The sequence below is a fragment of the Cornus florida genome, unplaced genomic scaffold (genome assembly GCF_030987335.1).
Source record: "Cornus florida cultivar Cherokee Brave unplaced genomic scaffold, ASM3098733v1 CherokeeBrave_3.0.0_Hap2_Chr10, whole genome shotgun sequence".
NCBI classification, from domain to species: Eukaryota; Viridiplantae; Streptophyta; class Magnoliopsida; order Cornales; family Cornaceae; genus Cornus; species Cornus florida.
The window spans coordinates 100,922,929-100,939,985 of record NW_026775580.1 but is presented as its reverse complement, the minus strand read 5'-3'; the positions used below and the strand labels follow the sequence as shown (position 1 = coordinate 100,939,985).

Sequence of the window (17,057 nt, the reverse complement as noted above, 5' to 3'; positions counted from 1 at the left end):
TTGATTCTTTATTCCATTTTGTTTGGGCTGGTTGTTTCACCTCTGTTTCTTATATTTCATTCAAGAAAAATAATTGATCTTCGCAATGTTTGGTTTTTTTATGAAAAAATAAAATAAAATAAAAGGAATAAGAAAAAAAAAAAAAAAAAACAATGTATTTGTATTATATATATTCGTCTATATGTATGATAAAGTAAAAGAAAATAGATATTGGATTGCATGTCAAGTCATATTATTAGAACTCTCTGTCTATTCATGGCTTTCAATAGCTAGTGTGAACCACATTTGCATAGTTAATGCAAGATAATGATTAATCCTCTGCGCATTTGAACTAATTATAATCCAATTGAAATGGTAAATTAAATTCATTAATAATAAAAGTGTTTAGAGTCCACATTATAAAGGTTAGTCTGCAGTTATCAACATATCTCAACATAGTCAATATTGGGTCACTGAACACTGCAAATTTAAATTAATGGTTGAAACGTTAATGTTTTGCTAATATGTCATATACTTGGCCAACATGTTATGCATAAATTCCAGCCAGGATCAACCAAATGGGCATCAGGAAAGAGAGCCAACCTACATCATCTTTTTTTTTCTTCCTCATCTTTAGTTAAGAAATTAATAACAATGTGATGTTGAAACTATAAAACTTTGGATGCTCAATTGAACTTTTGGCTATTGCAGTTTACTTTCTGAAGAAATAATATTAGAACATGAAGGAGAATAACCCCCCACACCCCCCCCCCCCCCCCCCCCCCCCCTACATAAATCCCCACCTGCCCATGAAGAAATATATTTCTGCAAACTGAAAAATGTACCCTAAAAGCACTAGACATCAATTTCTTCTAACCACATACAATGAGCATCCCTATCCTCCAATAAACTTATCCAGTCTCCGTGATAGGCTAGGATCAGGAGGCCGGAATTTTTCTAGTGGCAGTCTGGAGCTTGTATGAATCTCATTCAGGACGGATTCTCCTCTCTCCAATTTTATTATATCCAGGATGCTACCAACTACTTCAGCTGCAAGCCCCATTTCTACCAGACGTCCTTGCTCCTCCCCACCTTCATGTATCAATTGTGCGATGTCTGAAAATGTGATCAAGTTTTCTAAGATGACTTTGGCAAAGATGTGACCAAGAAATTCGGGTGCTTTGGGGGCATCATTGACAGCATCCTCCAAGGTATTATTGAGAACAGATTCAAACCTGGCAAAAGAAAATGCAATAGTACCGAGTCAAACAGAAATCCAACTTAAATTCAGGCGGGGTTAATCCATTTTAATTATTACAATCAGAATGAGAACAATTTTTTTACCCTTTGGCAAGCTGATCTGGACTTAATATGATCTCCCGTGATTTTGCAAGGTTGATGAGAAGCTTAGCCAAAAGATCCCTCTCCATGTCCTTCCTTTCAAAGGAATCTGTTACCCAGATGGATACCATCGATGGATAGAAGCTTGGGGCGTTCAAATCTTTGACACAGAGAACAACTTCTTTCTCATCTTTGGCACTGAAAATAAGAACAGTTTTAATGTAGACTTTAATAAAATAAAAATAGCATCTCAGTAAAAGCTTTCTTCCACAATTCGAAAAATAAAAGATGGCAAGTGATGGATCTTATAAATGTTCAGAAGGAATAATCTTCGATCAACCGAAGCAAAATTAACCAGCTATAAAATCAACTGCTAATCTATCTATCTATCTATACACGCGCGCGCGCATATACACACACATATATATTATACATATATTATTATGCTCCTTTTTTCTCTTTTGGATGAATTAGTATGTATTCTTATATTCTTCAGACCCTCTGTGGTAAAACATACATTTAGAGCTCATCATTCAGTTGAAATGAAATAGATGTCCTGATATTATATCAGTCAAAGGAAAGATTTCTATTTGACATTTAACTGGAGCAATAAGATTAAAATGACAAACATTAGTTTGGCCTTATTTTGAAAACCTTTCCATATGATGAAAGCTCTGAAGATGCCTAATATATACCAATCAAAAATTGCCAAAATGCTGGATTAACCGCATTATGCTCCATTTATACCAAATATAATAGAGCAAAAATGTATGCACCTCGGAATTCAGGATTTCTTCAAATTATGGATGCCAAAGGCATGGTTTAGGTGTTGCATAGGACACAATAATACATTTGTTTTAATAATTGTTACACAGAGAAGTGTTGAAGTTACATTGCCAAATGCAAGTTGTGAACATGCATGCACACATATTGTAGCTTATGGATTTGGGAATTTAAGGGGAGAGAATCTAGATCTGAGCACCCAAGATCCAAATACACTGTTTCTGAGAAATTAAAAAGACGACGTAAAAACCTTTGGATTTGGCAATATAACCTTCCATCTCTAGATCCGAAATAAAAGATAACAAATGCCCATCTCATCAAAACCCTTTCTACCCCCTCACTAATCAATAACAAAACTGGCTAGTTGACATCAGGAGTGCAAAAAGAAGGTTATAAAACTTGACATTTTCCTACTTTTAAGACCCAGAAAACATTTCCTAGATCCCTAATGATCTAAGAACCATTTCCTTTGGGGGACATAATTAACTAGTGATGACAATAGAAAAGAGCAATATAAAAGTTTACAAAAGAAGGAAACAAAGAGAGAGAAGGAGATAACACCACATTCTAATGCTTGACAGCTCAAGCTTTGGCCACTGTGTAAACCACTCAGAACGGGGAAAATTGGAGCAATCACACCTACAAGTGGAGTTGCGAGGGAAAGAGCAGCGCACACAGTTGGGCGCCTTTTAAGATGACTAATTCTCTCACTGCATCTTCTCCCCCAATACATTCAAATTTAGCCTTCTTTAGGTCCCTAGTTTCCACAAAACTCATATCATAAACCTAGTAAGTGCATAGGAAACAAGTGTTTTTACCACTGAGCAGCTCAAGTGGTATTTCCACATCATCCTATATGGGAGGTTGAGGACTAAATTAAGGGAGGTGGACCACATTACTAACACAGTTGAAAAATGTGGTCAGAACCTCTTTGGTCCCCATTGTCCAGTTAACATGCCTCTCCCTTAGTATAATGGAGGCCAAGACATCATGCACATCATTGCTTTCTATGGATTGCTTCTTTCGCCTCCACTATGGGTGGGAAGCAGGAACCATTATTTACATAATTATCTTTTGTGCGCAAGGAATCTTCGTTTGTTCGATAGGCAGGTTTTTTGATTTGAGTTCTTACATAGCTGGAAGTCAGAGGGCCGATACTACCTGCCTAAGACGACACCTATAGCTAAAGATCATATGCATTGACTTCCTCTTTCAACATGGAGCTGACATTCCACTTTCTTTCTCCTTCAAAGATGTTGATTCTTTCATATTTCGGCTATTACCTTCTCCATTATCACTTCCCCAATGGCATAATGACTGTGTCAAGAGTCGAGTGTCAAAAACACTCAAGTCTCCTAACCATGTCTAATCAAGAAAATAAAAATTCAAATTCCAAGACACTCCTAGCCATGTTGGACACATGTCTGGCTGTGTCCGACTCAGCCAAGGCACTCCTAGAGGAGTGTTCGCGCTTCCTTGCTACATATCTATTTGAGTACATGTCCGGCCAAGTCTGCATATATTTGGGATTTAGGGAGATACGATACAAATGCCTAGTCCATGTAACAAAGGTTTGAATTGGATAAGCAAGTAACAACTTGAGGTTGTCCAACCAAGGTTGGTTGTCATGTACCAACAAAAAACAAAAATCCATGATTGAACCAAACTAAACCAAATTGGTAGACTGAGTCTGGCTTGATCATGTCATAAAACAAGAAATTTAGTATCAGTATGAAGTTTTCAGAACAAAAATATCAACATTTGTCCAAAAAAAGTTGGGCAATTGGATTTGGAAGTGTGACCAAGTTAGCATCTTCTTCTCCTTTACATGTGATTAGCACCCTACATTAATGACTTGAAGAATCTTGGATCTTCTTTAAAGCATATATATAATATTGAAGGCATCAACCACTGCAGAGACCAAACTTTGCATCTAAATTGTGGGTCAAACCCCTTTAGAGAAAGAGAAAACATTTGCCCCGATAGAAGGGTGAGCTGGAGAGGCTTTTCAACCATGTAGTTGATGAAGGTCTATCCATGAGAGTGAGTGATTTGAAGAGAGAATTGCCACAAGATTGATGACCAAATTTTATGGACACCCTCCCCTTAAAATATGGTTGTAAATGAGCAGGTAGAGTATTATGTTGTTCGGGCTTGGCATATCTATATTGTAGGTTTCTAACTCGGCTTGAACTCAACTACCTTAAAATGCATCTGTCAGCTCCACTCAACATTTGATTGAGATTGCATTTGCAAGCTAACCTCGACTTGACTCAGCTTGATAAATTAACGATAATGCCGATATCCTACGGGATACTTGGCATGTTCAACTGGATGAAATCTTTAAAAGCAAGAGACATAAAGCTAAAGTGATGTGATGTATAGTCCAAGACAAGCCAGTTTTTAATAGTTATGTTCAGATTTCAGGTAAATTTTCGCTTGTATACATTTACAAACACACACACATTTACAAACACTCTTCAAACTTTTTATCTTGGTTCTATATGGTATGCAAACTAGTGCACAAACCATATGCAAGTTACGCAACAACATCCAGCTCTGGATTTCTTATCGAATTATAGTAAAATAGTCATGGTAGGAGTAAAAATTACTAACTAGCCACTCCTTGTGTTCATGAGCCCAAATTAGTTGATAACAAGCCTATATAGGTTTGGCATATTCATGACACAAGCTTCTAAAGAAACATGAGGTTCAAAAACAAAATAGATGAGCCCAAAGTGAGCCCCATACTGACTGGGGCAATGCTGTTTATGAACAAGCTCATTTGCAGCAAATTTATTGGGCTTTAGAAAGAAAGAGATGGAAATCAAACTCAGTGGATTGAGGAATTCTTCCTCAAGAAAAGTCAGTCCACCTTCTCTATTACATATCATAACTAAATAACCAACCAAAACAAAACGAGATAAAAAAATAAAAATAAAAATAAAAAAAGGAAAAAATGTCGAACTCGAACTAGTTCGAAAGTGAGGAATCAAATGGCCTAAATCAGTTGGTTAAAATCTGAAGTCTAAAGCATACTTGCAGAATCGTTATATAATCGAAATGAGAAGAAATTTTGAATTAAAAATCGTAATTGGGACATTTAAGTTGATCTTGATAACATTTAGTGGCTAGAATGGACCCTCGAGATTTGAATCAGAATCCCACAATTTTTGAGATCCTATGAGGATTCCATAGGAAGGATTCATCTCACTTGAGATTTTTTGTGGGAATGAGACAAATTTTGCACTTTTGGGTCATAAAATCATATGATCATAATATTGGATTGAAAATTTAGTGACCAAGCTACTGGCTTCAAAAACATAGAATTCCCATCACATCATCCAGCCTTCTTGATTTTTTTTATTTTTAATTTTTTTATTTTTATGTCTTTTTATATATATATTTTTTTTTTCTTTTTTCTTTTCTGCAAGAGGAGTTTCAGGTAACACAACAGAGGGCCACGGCGTGAACTTGTAAAATTGAACTGGGAGCGGAATTGGGAGAAAGCTTCATTGAAGAAAAAAAAAAAATCAACAACCACCAGTACCAATCGCATCCCCGGCAATTCTTAGGATTCTAGAGGTTACATCTTGAGTTTTGACCAAATCTGAATTAGTGTTTGATCAGTTCACTTCACAACACGGTTGAACATTGTGGATATTTTACTAAAAGGTGGATAAGTGCACTACACTTCAATTAAATTTACTTTAGACTTTGAAAAAGGGTTTGAAATCTCAAATTAACTAATGATTCGAAAATCTCAGTGAAGCTACATTCTTTCTTAAAATGACATCTTAGTATTCAAAATGTTGCATATGTGATATATTTAGTCTCTTTGTATGCTGCATGGGATTAAGAAACTTGATTTTCTGATGTTTGTGGGTATCATGACTGGAAACCCTCACGAGACTATAACTCATCCTTTAGGGGTAACCTAGGGGTTTAAAGGCTTGTTGCATACGCTAAATGCAATCGTGAATACCAGCGAAAGTGGTGTAGTTAGGATTTTTATTCTGTTAGTTTTGCTCGAGGACTAGCAAAATATAGGTTTAGTCTTTTAGGGGTATTTGATGAGTGTATATTTAATACATATTTTATCCCCAAATTTATATTTGTTAGTACTTTTATATTTGCTATTTTAATTAATAAAGGGTTTTATGTCTTTTCAGGTCGTCGGTAATTTTCACATCATTAAAGGTTATATCTATCATTTTAAGCAAAGACCAATCGAGAAGATCATTCGTCCAAGTGCATTCAAGGGTTGAGATTTTTTAGGGAGATTCTAGAGAATTTAGAAGCATATTTACCAAGAAAAAATCTTCCTGAGAATTATTTTGAAGAAAGAAAGTCTCTATATTCAAATATAGAAACTACTTGGACAGAAAATTCTGAACCCACTTCAGTAATTTGGTCATAAATTTTGACTCGAATATCGGAATTGGGCAAACTCAAAGCCCGTTGTTCTTGTGTCTATTAGATATTTCATGATTCGCACTCCATGGGGACAAAATCAGGATTGAAGTTGCTGAATTGATGGAAAGAAAATTCTGGCAGATTTCTTCTCCGCCAAATTTATTCTTCCTTTCTTTGGAGAAAACCCTAGAGAGACTATTATATATAGAAGAGAGGACAGCAGAGTTAGAGGGCGATACAGAAGAAAAGGGGAGGCGGCAAAGAGCAACCAGTTGGAAGAATTCGGGTTTTATTTACTTTGGTTTCTTTTAATCGTGTTGTTCTTCATCTATTTGTTTTATTCTTCTTTCATCATGTGTAACTAAATCCTCTACTAAGGTTGAGGATGAAACCTCCATTAATGAAATAAAGTTCTATTGTTCTTTTATCAATTCCTATGTGTATGGTTTTAATGTTTATGATTTTCGCTTCTTATGATTAATTGTTTTATGTTTCTTTCACCATTTATATCATGTATGTGTGATAGTTAGAAATTATTACAATTAATCTATGCTTGGTTTATACCCTTTAAAAGTAATAATCTTTAATCATATGTTTTTCATTAAGTTGAATACATAGGATGCTTAGAGTTTTACAACTTTTAAGCGAAGGAAAATCTAGTTTTGAATATATCTTACTTGAGTTTTAATGATAAAAATCTTTCAAAAACAATGGAGTGACTTCCGAATTTTTTTATTACTTAAGGAATTGATTAATTGATGATTGAGACTTTATGGATTTGATGGTGGTGGAATCCGATACCTTATGTTTTATCTCTATTGATTTCAATCTTTATTTTTATTTTAATCTTGCTTGTTTGATATAAATTTTCACTCCACACTCGATTTGGGTAACTAGGTTAGTTTTAATTTAATTTGAATTTGCCTTAGTTTTCTTCAAAGCACTCTTTTGGGTTCGACCTCGTTCTTGCCTATCTATATTCCAATAGATTCGTGCACTTGCGAATTACATTTTAAAATCAACATCACTAATTCAATTTAACCAAACAAGAGAGAAAATCTGTGTAAAAGAAAATCCCACTACCCACATACACAACTTCAAAAATTCATAGAAAATTCAATATTCAACCAAATTACGTCCAACAAAATCTCACAAGTTCGATTTTCAAGGTGATTCAATATTCAACCAAATTACGTCCGACAAAATCTTACAAGTTCGATTTTCAAGGTAATTAAATATATCAAAAATTGAAAGACAACTAACAAAGATAAGTCATGTAAATAGCAGCCCGAAAGCACTAGTGTTCAGCCTAAATTTCCATAATAAAGCTATGTTCAAGGCTAAGCAAATTTTTTAACACTTTTCAGATTCTTGGCAACAAAATGTACAAATAACCAAGGATGTTAGAAATCACCAGTCATCTAAAACTATTTCAATTTTATTGAGAATTTAGAACTATATATATATATATAAAAGAATTTAAAAGCATGGAACCCTACCTCTTGAAATCTCCTTTTCCCTTTTACTTTCTCCTCCCCCTCTTATTCTTCTTCTCTTTGTCTGCTACTCTCTCTCTCTCTCTCTCTCTACTCTTTTCTCTATTCTCTCTTTCTATCTCTGTTCTCTCTCTCTCTCTCTCTCTCTCTCCCCGTTCCTAGGCCGAGACCTTAAGTAATGTGGTGTGTGTGTGCATGTGTTTTTTTCCTGATAGCCACTAATCTGATCATCCCTTATCGAACAAGGTTTAGGCAAATCTTCTTTAATAGTGGCAGGAAAAAGAGAACTAATAGCAATGCTGGAAATTTTAACTGAACAATTAAGTTAGGTTTAGGCAAATCTTCTTTAATAGTGGCAGGAAAAAGAGAACTAATAGCAATGCTGGAAATTTTAACTGAACAATTAAGTTAGGCTGTCGACTATTACAAAACTAAAATACAGTATTTGAAATCAACTAAAAAGGGTTGACATCATTTCCCAAAATTCAACTCATAACAGAACTCATATTTCAGGATAATTCAAAAATTAAATAGCTTCTCAAAGATAACAAATTCCGAAAGACGTAAATAATCATATCCAATCCAACATTATGTACCCTCACACATCTTCAAGGACCTCTTCCCCGGGACCGCTGGCCCTAAGAAGTCATGGTGCGATTGCAAGAACAAAGAACTAAGTTGAGAACAAAGATAAAGAGATGCAATTGTCGACTGCAAGGTCAAGTGAAATCGAATAGAAAGAGAAAAACAACAATGGATTGCAATGATCTGCCATTAGGGTGTGCGAGGTATTGCGATTGCAATGTATTGCGATTAATTCAAAGTAGATGAACCAAGTTTATGACTACAAATTTTAGGGTTTCGATTACAAGCCAGGTCATAACTAGCTAACACTGATCCCCTCTTCAGTCTCTCCCTCCCTCTCTACACAGTCTTACTCCAACAAATACACACCTCTCTCTCTCTCTCTCTCTAACACTAAGTTCCCCTTCTCTCTCTCTCTCCTCTTCTCTAATAATGAAATCTCTCTCTCTTTAACACTGGTGAAGTGGGTTTGCTTCATCAACCATTCTGTTTCCGTATTGGGGCTTGATCGAGCCTACAATTGTCGTTGAGGACTTCAACGATGGTGTAATTGACTCTGCTTTCAAAGCCGAGGAGGTCAAGGTGGCAGAGACCAACGTTGGCATCGATGGAGAAGCCAAGGCGGGCGAGAGAGAGGCCCACCGTTGGTGGTGGTGTTTCATTTTTTAAACTAAGAAAGAAAAAAAAAAAAAAAAAAAAAAATTGTTCATGTGCATCAGTGTATGTGAACAAACAGAGCATGCAAGGAATTAAAGGTGATTGGTGGTTGTGGGGTGGAAGTTGCGGTGGTGAGTGGAGAGAGAGAGAGAGAGAGAGAGAGAGAAGGGGCGGGCGGGTGGTGGTGGAGGTTGTCGTGGTTGGGTCAAGAGACAAAGAAGGGATGGTAGTGGTGAAGGTAGCTATGGTGGAGGGAGATAGAAAGATGGGGGAGAGAGAGAGTCAGGGAGATAGTGGGGTTGTCTTTCCAAGACTAAATAATTATGGGTATTTGAGTAATTTAACTACTCTAATATTTTATATCAGAGATCAATTAAAAAATAAGGGGCAATCTAGACATGTCATGTTAGGATGGAAAAGATGACGGACGTTTCCGCAAGATTTTCGACAACTTCTATCCAGGAGTGATGAAAACAAACATCAAGGGCTGTCACTGCAATTTTCCCTTCTAATAATTTGACTGCAACTTAAATTATTGAATCTCACTTGCAAAACCAGGATATTAAATTACTTGAAACTACATCCTGATTTATGGGAAGTGGAACCATCATTTCTCATTATTCATGACCTATGAGACTCGTTATTCTCTCTATTTCTTTGTGTTGAAATCTAGAAGTAGCCCATGCATATTTTTAGGGATTTATCTATCAGATATAAGACCATCATCATTTACAAGGAAATGCCACAGACTCGCATCCAAGTTCTAGTCTCCAATTAACAGTAGATAATAATGCAAGCACTCATAAACTTACATGTTGGTATCCATGTCTCTTTAATAACTAAATCAAACATGAGCATATTGGGGAAAAGAGGAATCATGCATGAGACCAGATTATACCTGTAGAATTCTTTAATTGCTGCCATGGACATGTCTCGCAGGCGTTCTTCTGGCCACACCTTCTCTAAAGAAACATTTTGCGTGGAAGCCGGTCCCCGACCTCTTTTGGGTGGTGAAGTTGGCAGAGATCTATCAAAACTATTGTCTGGATTCCTTAGGGCCCTGTTCCCGTGATTCATGTTCCGCTCTTGTGTACTGGACTGGTCATAACCATTTAGGCCAACAGTCACTCTTCTGGACTCACCAGGATTTGGTGTATCTGGAATGCTTGCCATTGATGGTTGTCCTCTAAAAGACATTCCCCTAGCAAGACCACCTTGTGGACCAAGAGTAATAGAATCGTCACCAATAGGTCTCTGAGGCAAAGGAACGGACAATGTCCTATTCTCGAATGATTGTCTTTCTTCCATCCGAACATCTTGAGTGCCATGCCGAATATCTTGAGTGCCATAACCCCGGAGCTGTGTGCTTGGGCCCCTGAAATTCCCCATCTGGGTTGGAGAAAATAACATGTTTGACCCTCTTGGACCAAAATCCATGGGTTGACCCCTTCTATTTGAAGAGCCAATGCTTGGACCACGAGCCAGCCTACTAGCTTGTGTCTGGCGTTCTTGAGCAGCATCCCTGTGAACTTCATCAATCTTCTTCGGCCCTTCAACTTTCCTCCTCTGCTGCCATTTGTTCTTTCTCAGATCAATTGCATCCCTCAGCATGAACCTTACCCTAGAAGACAGTTTCATGTTGTTTGATAACCTCTCCATCATATCAAAATATGCATCCATGTGCTCCTTGGCTTTGGGATGATCAATTATTTCTCCAATTGTGCTCATTAATTTGCACAAAGCTTCAATATCTTCCTCATCAGGATTCTGGTACTGACCCAACAACTTCTTTATGCATTCATGCATTATTCTCTCAGTCAACATCCTCTTCTTGTACAACTCTCCAATCAGTCTAATGTTACCCAACATTCTTCTTCGAGCCTGGATTCTCTTCTCCTCTCTTGCCTCTTCAGATTGTTTAACCTCACCTTCCTCCTCAGCTCGATTGGCTTCTTCCTGCTCTCTTTCCCCCCTCTCAAATTCCTCTTGGCATTTGTTCAGAAGTAATCTTTTGAAAGTAATCTTCTCATTGTCTTCACTGAAATCAGGTAATTCTCCAGAAAGATGATAACAGAAGTCGGCATACATTTCACAGAAAGTTGGTTCCATTAAAGCTTTATCAAAGATCTGTGAGATTACGCCAGTGAGAGTGACGGCAGTGTCAATATTAACCGCTTTAACTTGTTTAAAAAGTTTTTCGAAGTTCTGGGGAGTTAGCTTATTTAGAATAGCTTTCAACCGCCTCTGCTTGGCCTCTTCTTCATCATTCACTTTACCCACTTGATACTTCCTCTCAGCTCTGTGCATTACTTGTAAAGGAGTCTGAGGAGAAGGAATTAAACCCTTCTGAAAAGCAGTAGCACGCTGCCACCTGTCAGAATCAGGGCTATTTCGTTGCATACCTCCTTGAGAACCCATGGAATGCATCGGCCCAGATAGAATGCCCCCACCATACTGACCAGGAGTCTGCACACCTGGGTTTCTTAAAACACCGTAATTGCCTCCTTGGGCAGGTCGGAAACCTACAGCATTTCCCGCAAAACCAATATCTAGTCTCAGATCCCTTCCTGGAGTAAGAGGACCAGAAAATTTACTCCATTTTTCATCTTCACCCATGCCACGCCCACGGCGGTCAGTTCGAGATCCCCCACTTGACCGATCATTAATTCTTCCAGGACTAGGGTATGATTCAGAAGAAAGAGTGACATTAGAAATTATCACGACCTCTGCTATATCAGATGTATCAAAACCCTCTGGAAGATCAGTACACTGCTCTGAGAATTTCAGTAGGAAATCTCTAGAGTACTTTTTGGCTACTACTCCATTTCCATCTTCACCATGATGCTTCAATCTTCCAGAAACTTGCTTCACATTATCCAAAGTTTCCAGTTTTGGAGTGGAGAGGTCAGCAGCATCTTCCCAATCATCCGGCTCAGCTTTACTCTGCCCACTTATTTCACTCAATACAGCATCTTCCTTGGAAGAATCAATAGGCACTTGCTTCAAATTATTAGTAGAAGTGATTTCTGAAGAAAGAACAGTTCCTTTCTTTTCCTCTGGACCCTTATACGCCATGTAAAGATCAGATGTTGTCCCAGCAGCATCTGCTTTTTGCAGAATTTCTTTTCTCTTCTTCTTACCTCCTTTACCCACAATACTTCTTGTCCTATAAAGTTCTGGCACAGGTTTGTCCTTGGAACCAGATTCCAATACAGAAACCGGCCCAGAACCAATATTCTGAATTCCTTCTTCATGTTTAACTGTTACTTCTGAAGCAGATGGAGTCAAAATAGAGTCCTGATCTAACAAACCAGGTTCTGTAACTACTAATTCCCTACCCATGCTATCACTTCTACTTGAAGAGACATCCAAAGTCACAGTCTTATCACCATGAGAAGTTGTACATAAGCCAAGAGTCGATGAAGAAGTTTCGGCATTTATGGTATCCAGCACTTTGGAAGTGGACATCAGTGAATTATCAGCCACTTTGTCGTCTTCTTTACAACAACCAGCAGGTGCTTCAATCTCCCTCTGTGCAATTTCCAAGGATTGAACATCATTGCCACTAGTTGTTAACTTCAGAACAGGGCTCCGTTCAATTTGATTAATGATTTCTGGAGATTTTGAAGAAATAGATTCTGAGGATGTCTCAAAGCTATTTTCATCTTGTTTGGTCCCCTCACACATCACTGTTTCTCCTTGTTCCTTTGTTCCTGCAGTTTCACGTCTTAGCCGTTCATCTTGCTGAGCACGGTGGTCAATGTCCAAGGTCTGAACAACTATGCCAGCACAACCAATTGTTTCCAATGACTCGCGTATTGAGCCTTCCTCGGCAGTATAAATTTTTGAATCAGAAGCATCACAAGTAGAAACACCAGAGGTTAACAGTGGTTCCCCAGTAGTCTCAATGACAATTCCACTGGTTCCTGATGAAGCAGTAGCTGTTTTAGCTTCTATACTTTCTGCAGTTCTACAATCGAAAGAAACAATTTGTTCTAATGAGTGAGAAGGCAAGCTCGAATTGGAAGCAAGCTGTCCACCAACCTGCAAACCACAGTATAAAAACCATGTCCACAATTTATGATAGGCTTTAACTAGGATAAAAGCTGGTAATAATGACAAATTATCTGACGATCACACCATTAGATACCTGATGCTGTGGTTGGGAATGTCCTTTCTTTCCTGGCTTCTTCTGCTGATCCTTAAAGGAGTCAGAACTACTACTAATTTCCCTTCTTGGGCCTTCACTGCGACTGGTCACAACTGATGTAGATTCCTCAAGAGGAGGAGCAGCAGAAGAGGAAGTGTTGGAAGCTGGTCTCCCTGCAGAAAAAGCAGGAGGTACTGCAGCAGATTGTTTTATTGCCGCGGGCAACAATGTAGGCGTTGGTTCGGGACCAGGATTTGATTTCTGCGAAGAGCTTCTAGAAGAAGACTCTGAATCCCTTAGAGGATAAATTGAGCTAACTTCCACAAGTGACGTTGGGAATTTAGGAGAAGGGCCTTTTTCAGCAGCAGCTGAGTTAACTGACAATGATGAATCAGCAACCTTTTCTTTGTCTGCAGCTGGTTTCACTGTCACCTGTACAGAAGCTGGAGCTGATGAGATTGAATTTTGAGCATCACGAGAATGTTCCAAATTAGATGCTTCAGCAAAGACATGTGAAGAGGTGTCAGTTTTATTAATCGAAAAGGAATTGAGAGCAGATCGATTTGTGAAAGATCCAGTCTGTGGGCCTCGGCTAACTGTGTAGTTAAACCTTGGTGGCTGGGAACCAGGAGCAATCTGGGTACTAGTTAGAGGAAGAGAACTTGGAGCTGGAAAAAAGTGAGGACTGGCATCATAAGAATTAGGGTAGTAATTCATATGATGAGCAAATGGTGGAATAGGTTGGGATTGATGAGGCATATTAGAATTTGATCTTGGGCCTGATGACCCACTTTCCATATGCATATCTGTCCTTCTATCAAGTCTTAACTCTTCATGTGTCTCTGGATGTGTTATCTTGATAGGTTTACGAGGGCCACCAAATTTTCCTGTCTGCTGTTGGGGGAATTGTGGGGTTATATTAATTCCCACGTTGCTTAATTGAGGATGCAGCGGCCGACCCATTGGAGACGAGAAATTCAAGCTTGGGCCCTGATGCATGATCCCTTGAGGCTGCAATGGAATGTGTGGAAGACCTGAAACAAATACCTGCTGCTGCACTTGAGGATTTCCTATTGGTAATGGCATTGGCATTTGCATCGGCATTGAAGTGGCTGCCATTCCCTGAGCGGGAATCTGAGGCTGGTTAAATGGCATCGGCATAGAAATCCCAGTTATGGGATGAGCAGAAGGCTTCTGAGTCTGGGCGACAGCGGCTGCAGAGGAAACTTGAATATCCTTTTTGGCCTTGGGAATAGGAAGAGCTTCAACAGTATTAGCTTGGTCAACACCACCTGCATCCTTCTTTGGTGGTTGCTCTTTAGTAGCAGAAGGAATTGGCAATGTGGGCACCGCTCGTAAAGAATCATGGTGTGCCTGCCAAAAAGAGAATCACAGAACAAGAAGAAAATGGACAGCAAATACATTAGGGAAAAAAGGAAAAAAATAAAAAAGAGAGAGAGAGAGAGAATGCTTCTCAGATACTATTATGAAAGTAACATTACTTGAATAGTTATCATGCTATTGCAAAATGATGATCAAACAACAAACATGAGAAGTCCAAAAAACACTTCTTGAATAGGCTCCACATTAATCCACATAGACCACATACCATGTTCAAAGCCAAATTCAAATTCTATGCTGAACATGTTTCAAGTATCAATGTTTTCATGATATCCACCTCAAACTTATGGAGGGACATGTGCACCGAAACTCATGGATAAAATGATAAATCAATGCTTAATTACTAGGGACCAGTTAACTCTTGATGAAAAGTCAGATCCAAACCTGGTCACGTTTCTGCTCATCCAAATTTGGGGGTGCTGAGCTAGTTCGAGCAGGTATCTGCAAATATAAAAGGACCATAATCTTTTCTCTTAGAACAAGACTTGAAAATTGTTGAGTTCCATAAAATCCAGGAGAACTTAAAATATGCATGTAGTTATTAAAATATAAATAAATATGCATGGAGAGTTCAAGAGAGAATTAACGTACCTGCATATCATTTATGAAACCAGGACTTATGGATCCAAATTGAAGAGGGAACGACCTAGACACAGCTCCTGGGGCTAAACCACCAGAAATCAGTATTAACATGTTATTATATGCAATTGTAGTTACGGAATTGGTCCAGGTGAAAACTATCAAGAAAATTAATACTCAGACTTACAAAGAATATGAAATTCATACTTGTCAACCAAAAAAAAAAGTATATGAAATTCATGAAAAACAAAAACCATAATCACAGCATGAAGGTATATAAAGCACTAAATGGATGTACCCTTTGCAGGTGTTGCAGGCGATGTGATATCAGTATTGACAGTAGCCGAATGAGAAGATGGAGCCTTTGGAACAGCTCGGGTGCTTTTCTGAGCCATATCAGTTTGCTTGACAGTAACACCCGTGACTGGTGCATCAGATTCTCCTATAACAATAACACCAAAATGAAAGTTGTGTAACAATGACAAAAACAATTGTGTCACCTAATAATGTGTCTTTATCATAATTTTTGAATCAATATAACAAAATTCCACGATAATGTTCACAACCCATCAAGTAAACAAAACTTCTCTTCAAATTTTCTTTCAGAATTACAACTTACAGAGCAGAATGACGATAGTCCATAAAAGAATAAATGAAATTGATCGCATACCATGTAACTGGTGCTGTAAATGTGCACCATTCTGCACAGTCCGGGCAGCAGAAGCAGTATTAGAATCTGAATTCACACTCGCAGCGCTTACCCTAGATTGCCCTCCTTGTGCATTATTAGGCTTCTTAAAGCTAAAACAACCCAGAAAAGCATACAATCATTAAAAAACCAAAAACAAACAAACCCTAATTTCCTAATATGCATAAATACATGTATATTAACAGATACATAAATATATTACATATATACAACACAAACTAATATATACCTTCGATTGGATGAATACGGAGGTGGAGGGGCGGTGCCGCCGCCGCCGCCCTTCCCGCTACCACCAGAAGAGTTCCTGGGCTGACCAGAGCTCCCGGATCGACCCAATCTCCTGTACTGTGTCGACTCGCTCTTCTCGGCCCTTGATTGATTGAGGGACATATATCCAAACCTCGAATACCTAAAAGTCTTTTAGTTCCTCCTCTGCACCAAACACGTAGATCCACCGATAAAACCACAAAATTGATCACAAATCAACCAAACTAGCCACACAAATTGCCATTACATAATCAGATAAACCTCACAGATTAAATTTTAACAATAAAGCTAATCCTTTATTATTAAGGCTTAATCCTTCAAAGTTACGTTAGTTCACCTGTGCGTAGAGTCCAGAGAGATAAATTAGGGTTTTATATGATACAAAGATTGTATCGATTGGCGGGAACCGTGACGAAACTGCGAGATATGGAAGGAGAAAGAGAGAGTAATCAGAATGTGGGTGTGCGCTGGAGAGAGAGCGTTTTAGAGAGAGAAAGTTGTATATATATTTCTTAACAAACTCACCTGCAAGGTGGTCAAAAGTAGGTTTTTTAGGAGATCGAAATCGAATGGGTCGCGCGTCGGCGATCTCTTCGTTCACTCTTTTTCTCTAAAAAAAGGTATCGTATACCACAGCGTGACCGACCCCTTCTCTTTAACACACTCTCACGCGCTCGAATCCACGCGCCACCCT

General features: G+C 38.3%; 1 protein-coding gene across 1 annotated transcript; it reads right to left on the bottom strand.

Annotated features, from left to right (window-relative positions):
• Nucleotides 1-801: 801 nt before the first annotated feature.
• On the bottom strand, nt 802-16,962 carry LOC132276407 (eukaryotic translation initiation factor 4G-like). The gene is made up of 11 exons (XM_059777814.1): nt 16,889-16,962; nt 16,701-16,780; nt 16,326-16,528; nt 16,058-16,188; nt 15,686-15,829; nt 15,400-15,473; nt 15,193-15,249; nt 13,408-14,781; nt 10,156-13,301; nt 1,324-1,518; nt 802-1,214 (listed from the first exon to the last, which is right to left on the bottom strand). Exons 3-11 carry the CDS (start codon nt 16,484-16,486, stop codon nt 875-877), a joined length of 5,622 nt encoding a protein of 1,873 aa, XP_059633797.1. The 5' UTR covers nt 16,487-16,528; nt 16,701-16,780; nt 16,889-16,962; the 3' UTR covers nt 802-874.
• Nucleotides 16,963-17,057: the final 95 nt, after the last annotated feature.

Excerpts from the sequence above, each read along its gene's own strand:
- LOC132276407 (XM_059777814.1), bottom strand. The coding sequence starts at position 16,486 with ATGTCCCTCAATCAATCAAGGGCCGAGAAGAGCGAGTCGACACAGTAC. Across the intron at positions 14,782-15,192 it reads ATGAGCAGAAACGTGACCAG|GCACACCATGATTCTTTACG; the intron begins GTTTGGATCTGA and ends TCTTTTTGGCAG. Across the intron at positions 1,215-1,323 it reads CCAGATCAGCTTGCCAAAGG|GTTTGAATCTGTTCTCAATA; the intron begins GTAAAAAAATTG and ends TTCTTTTGCCAG.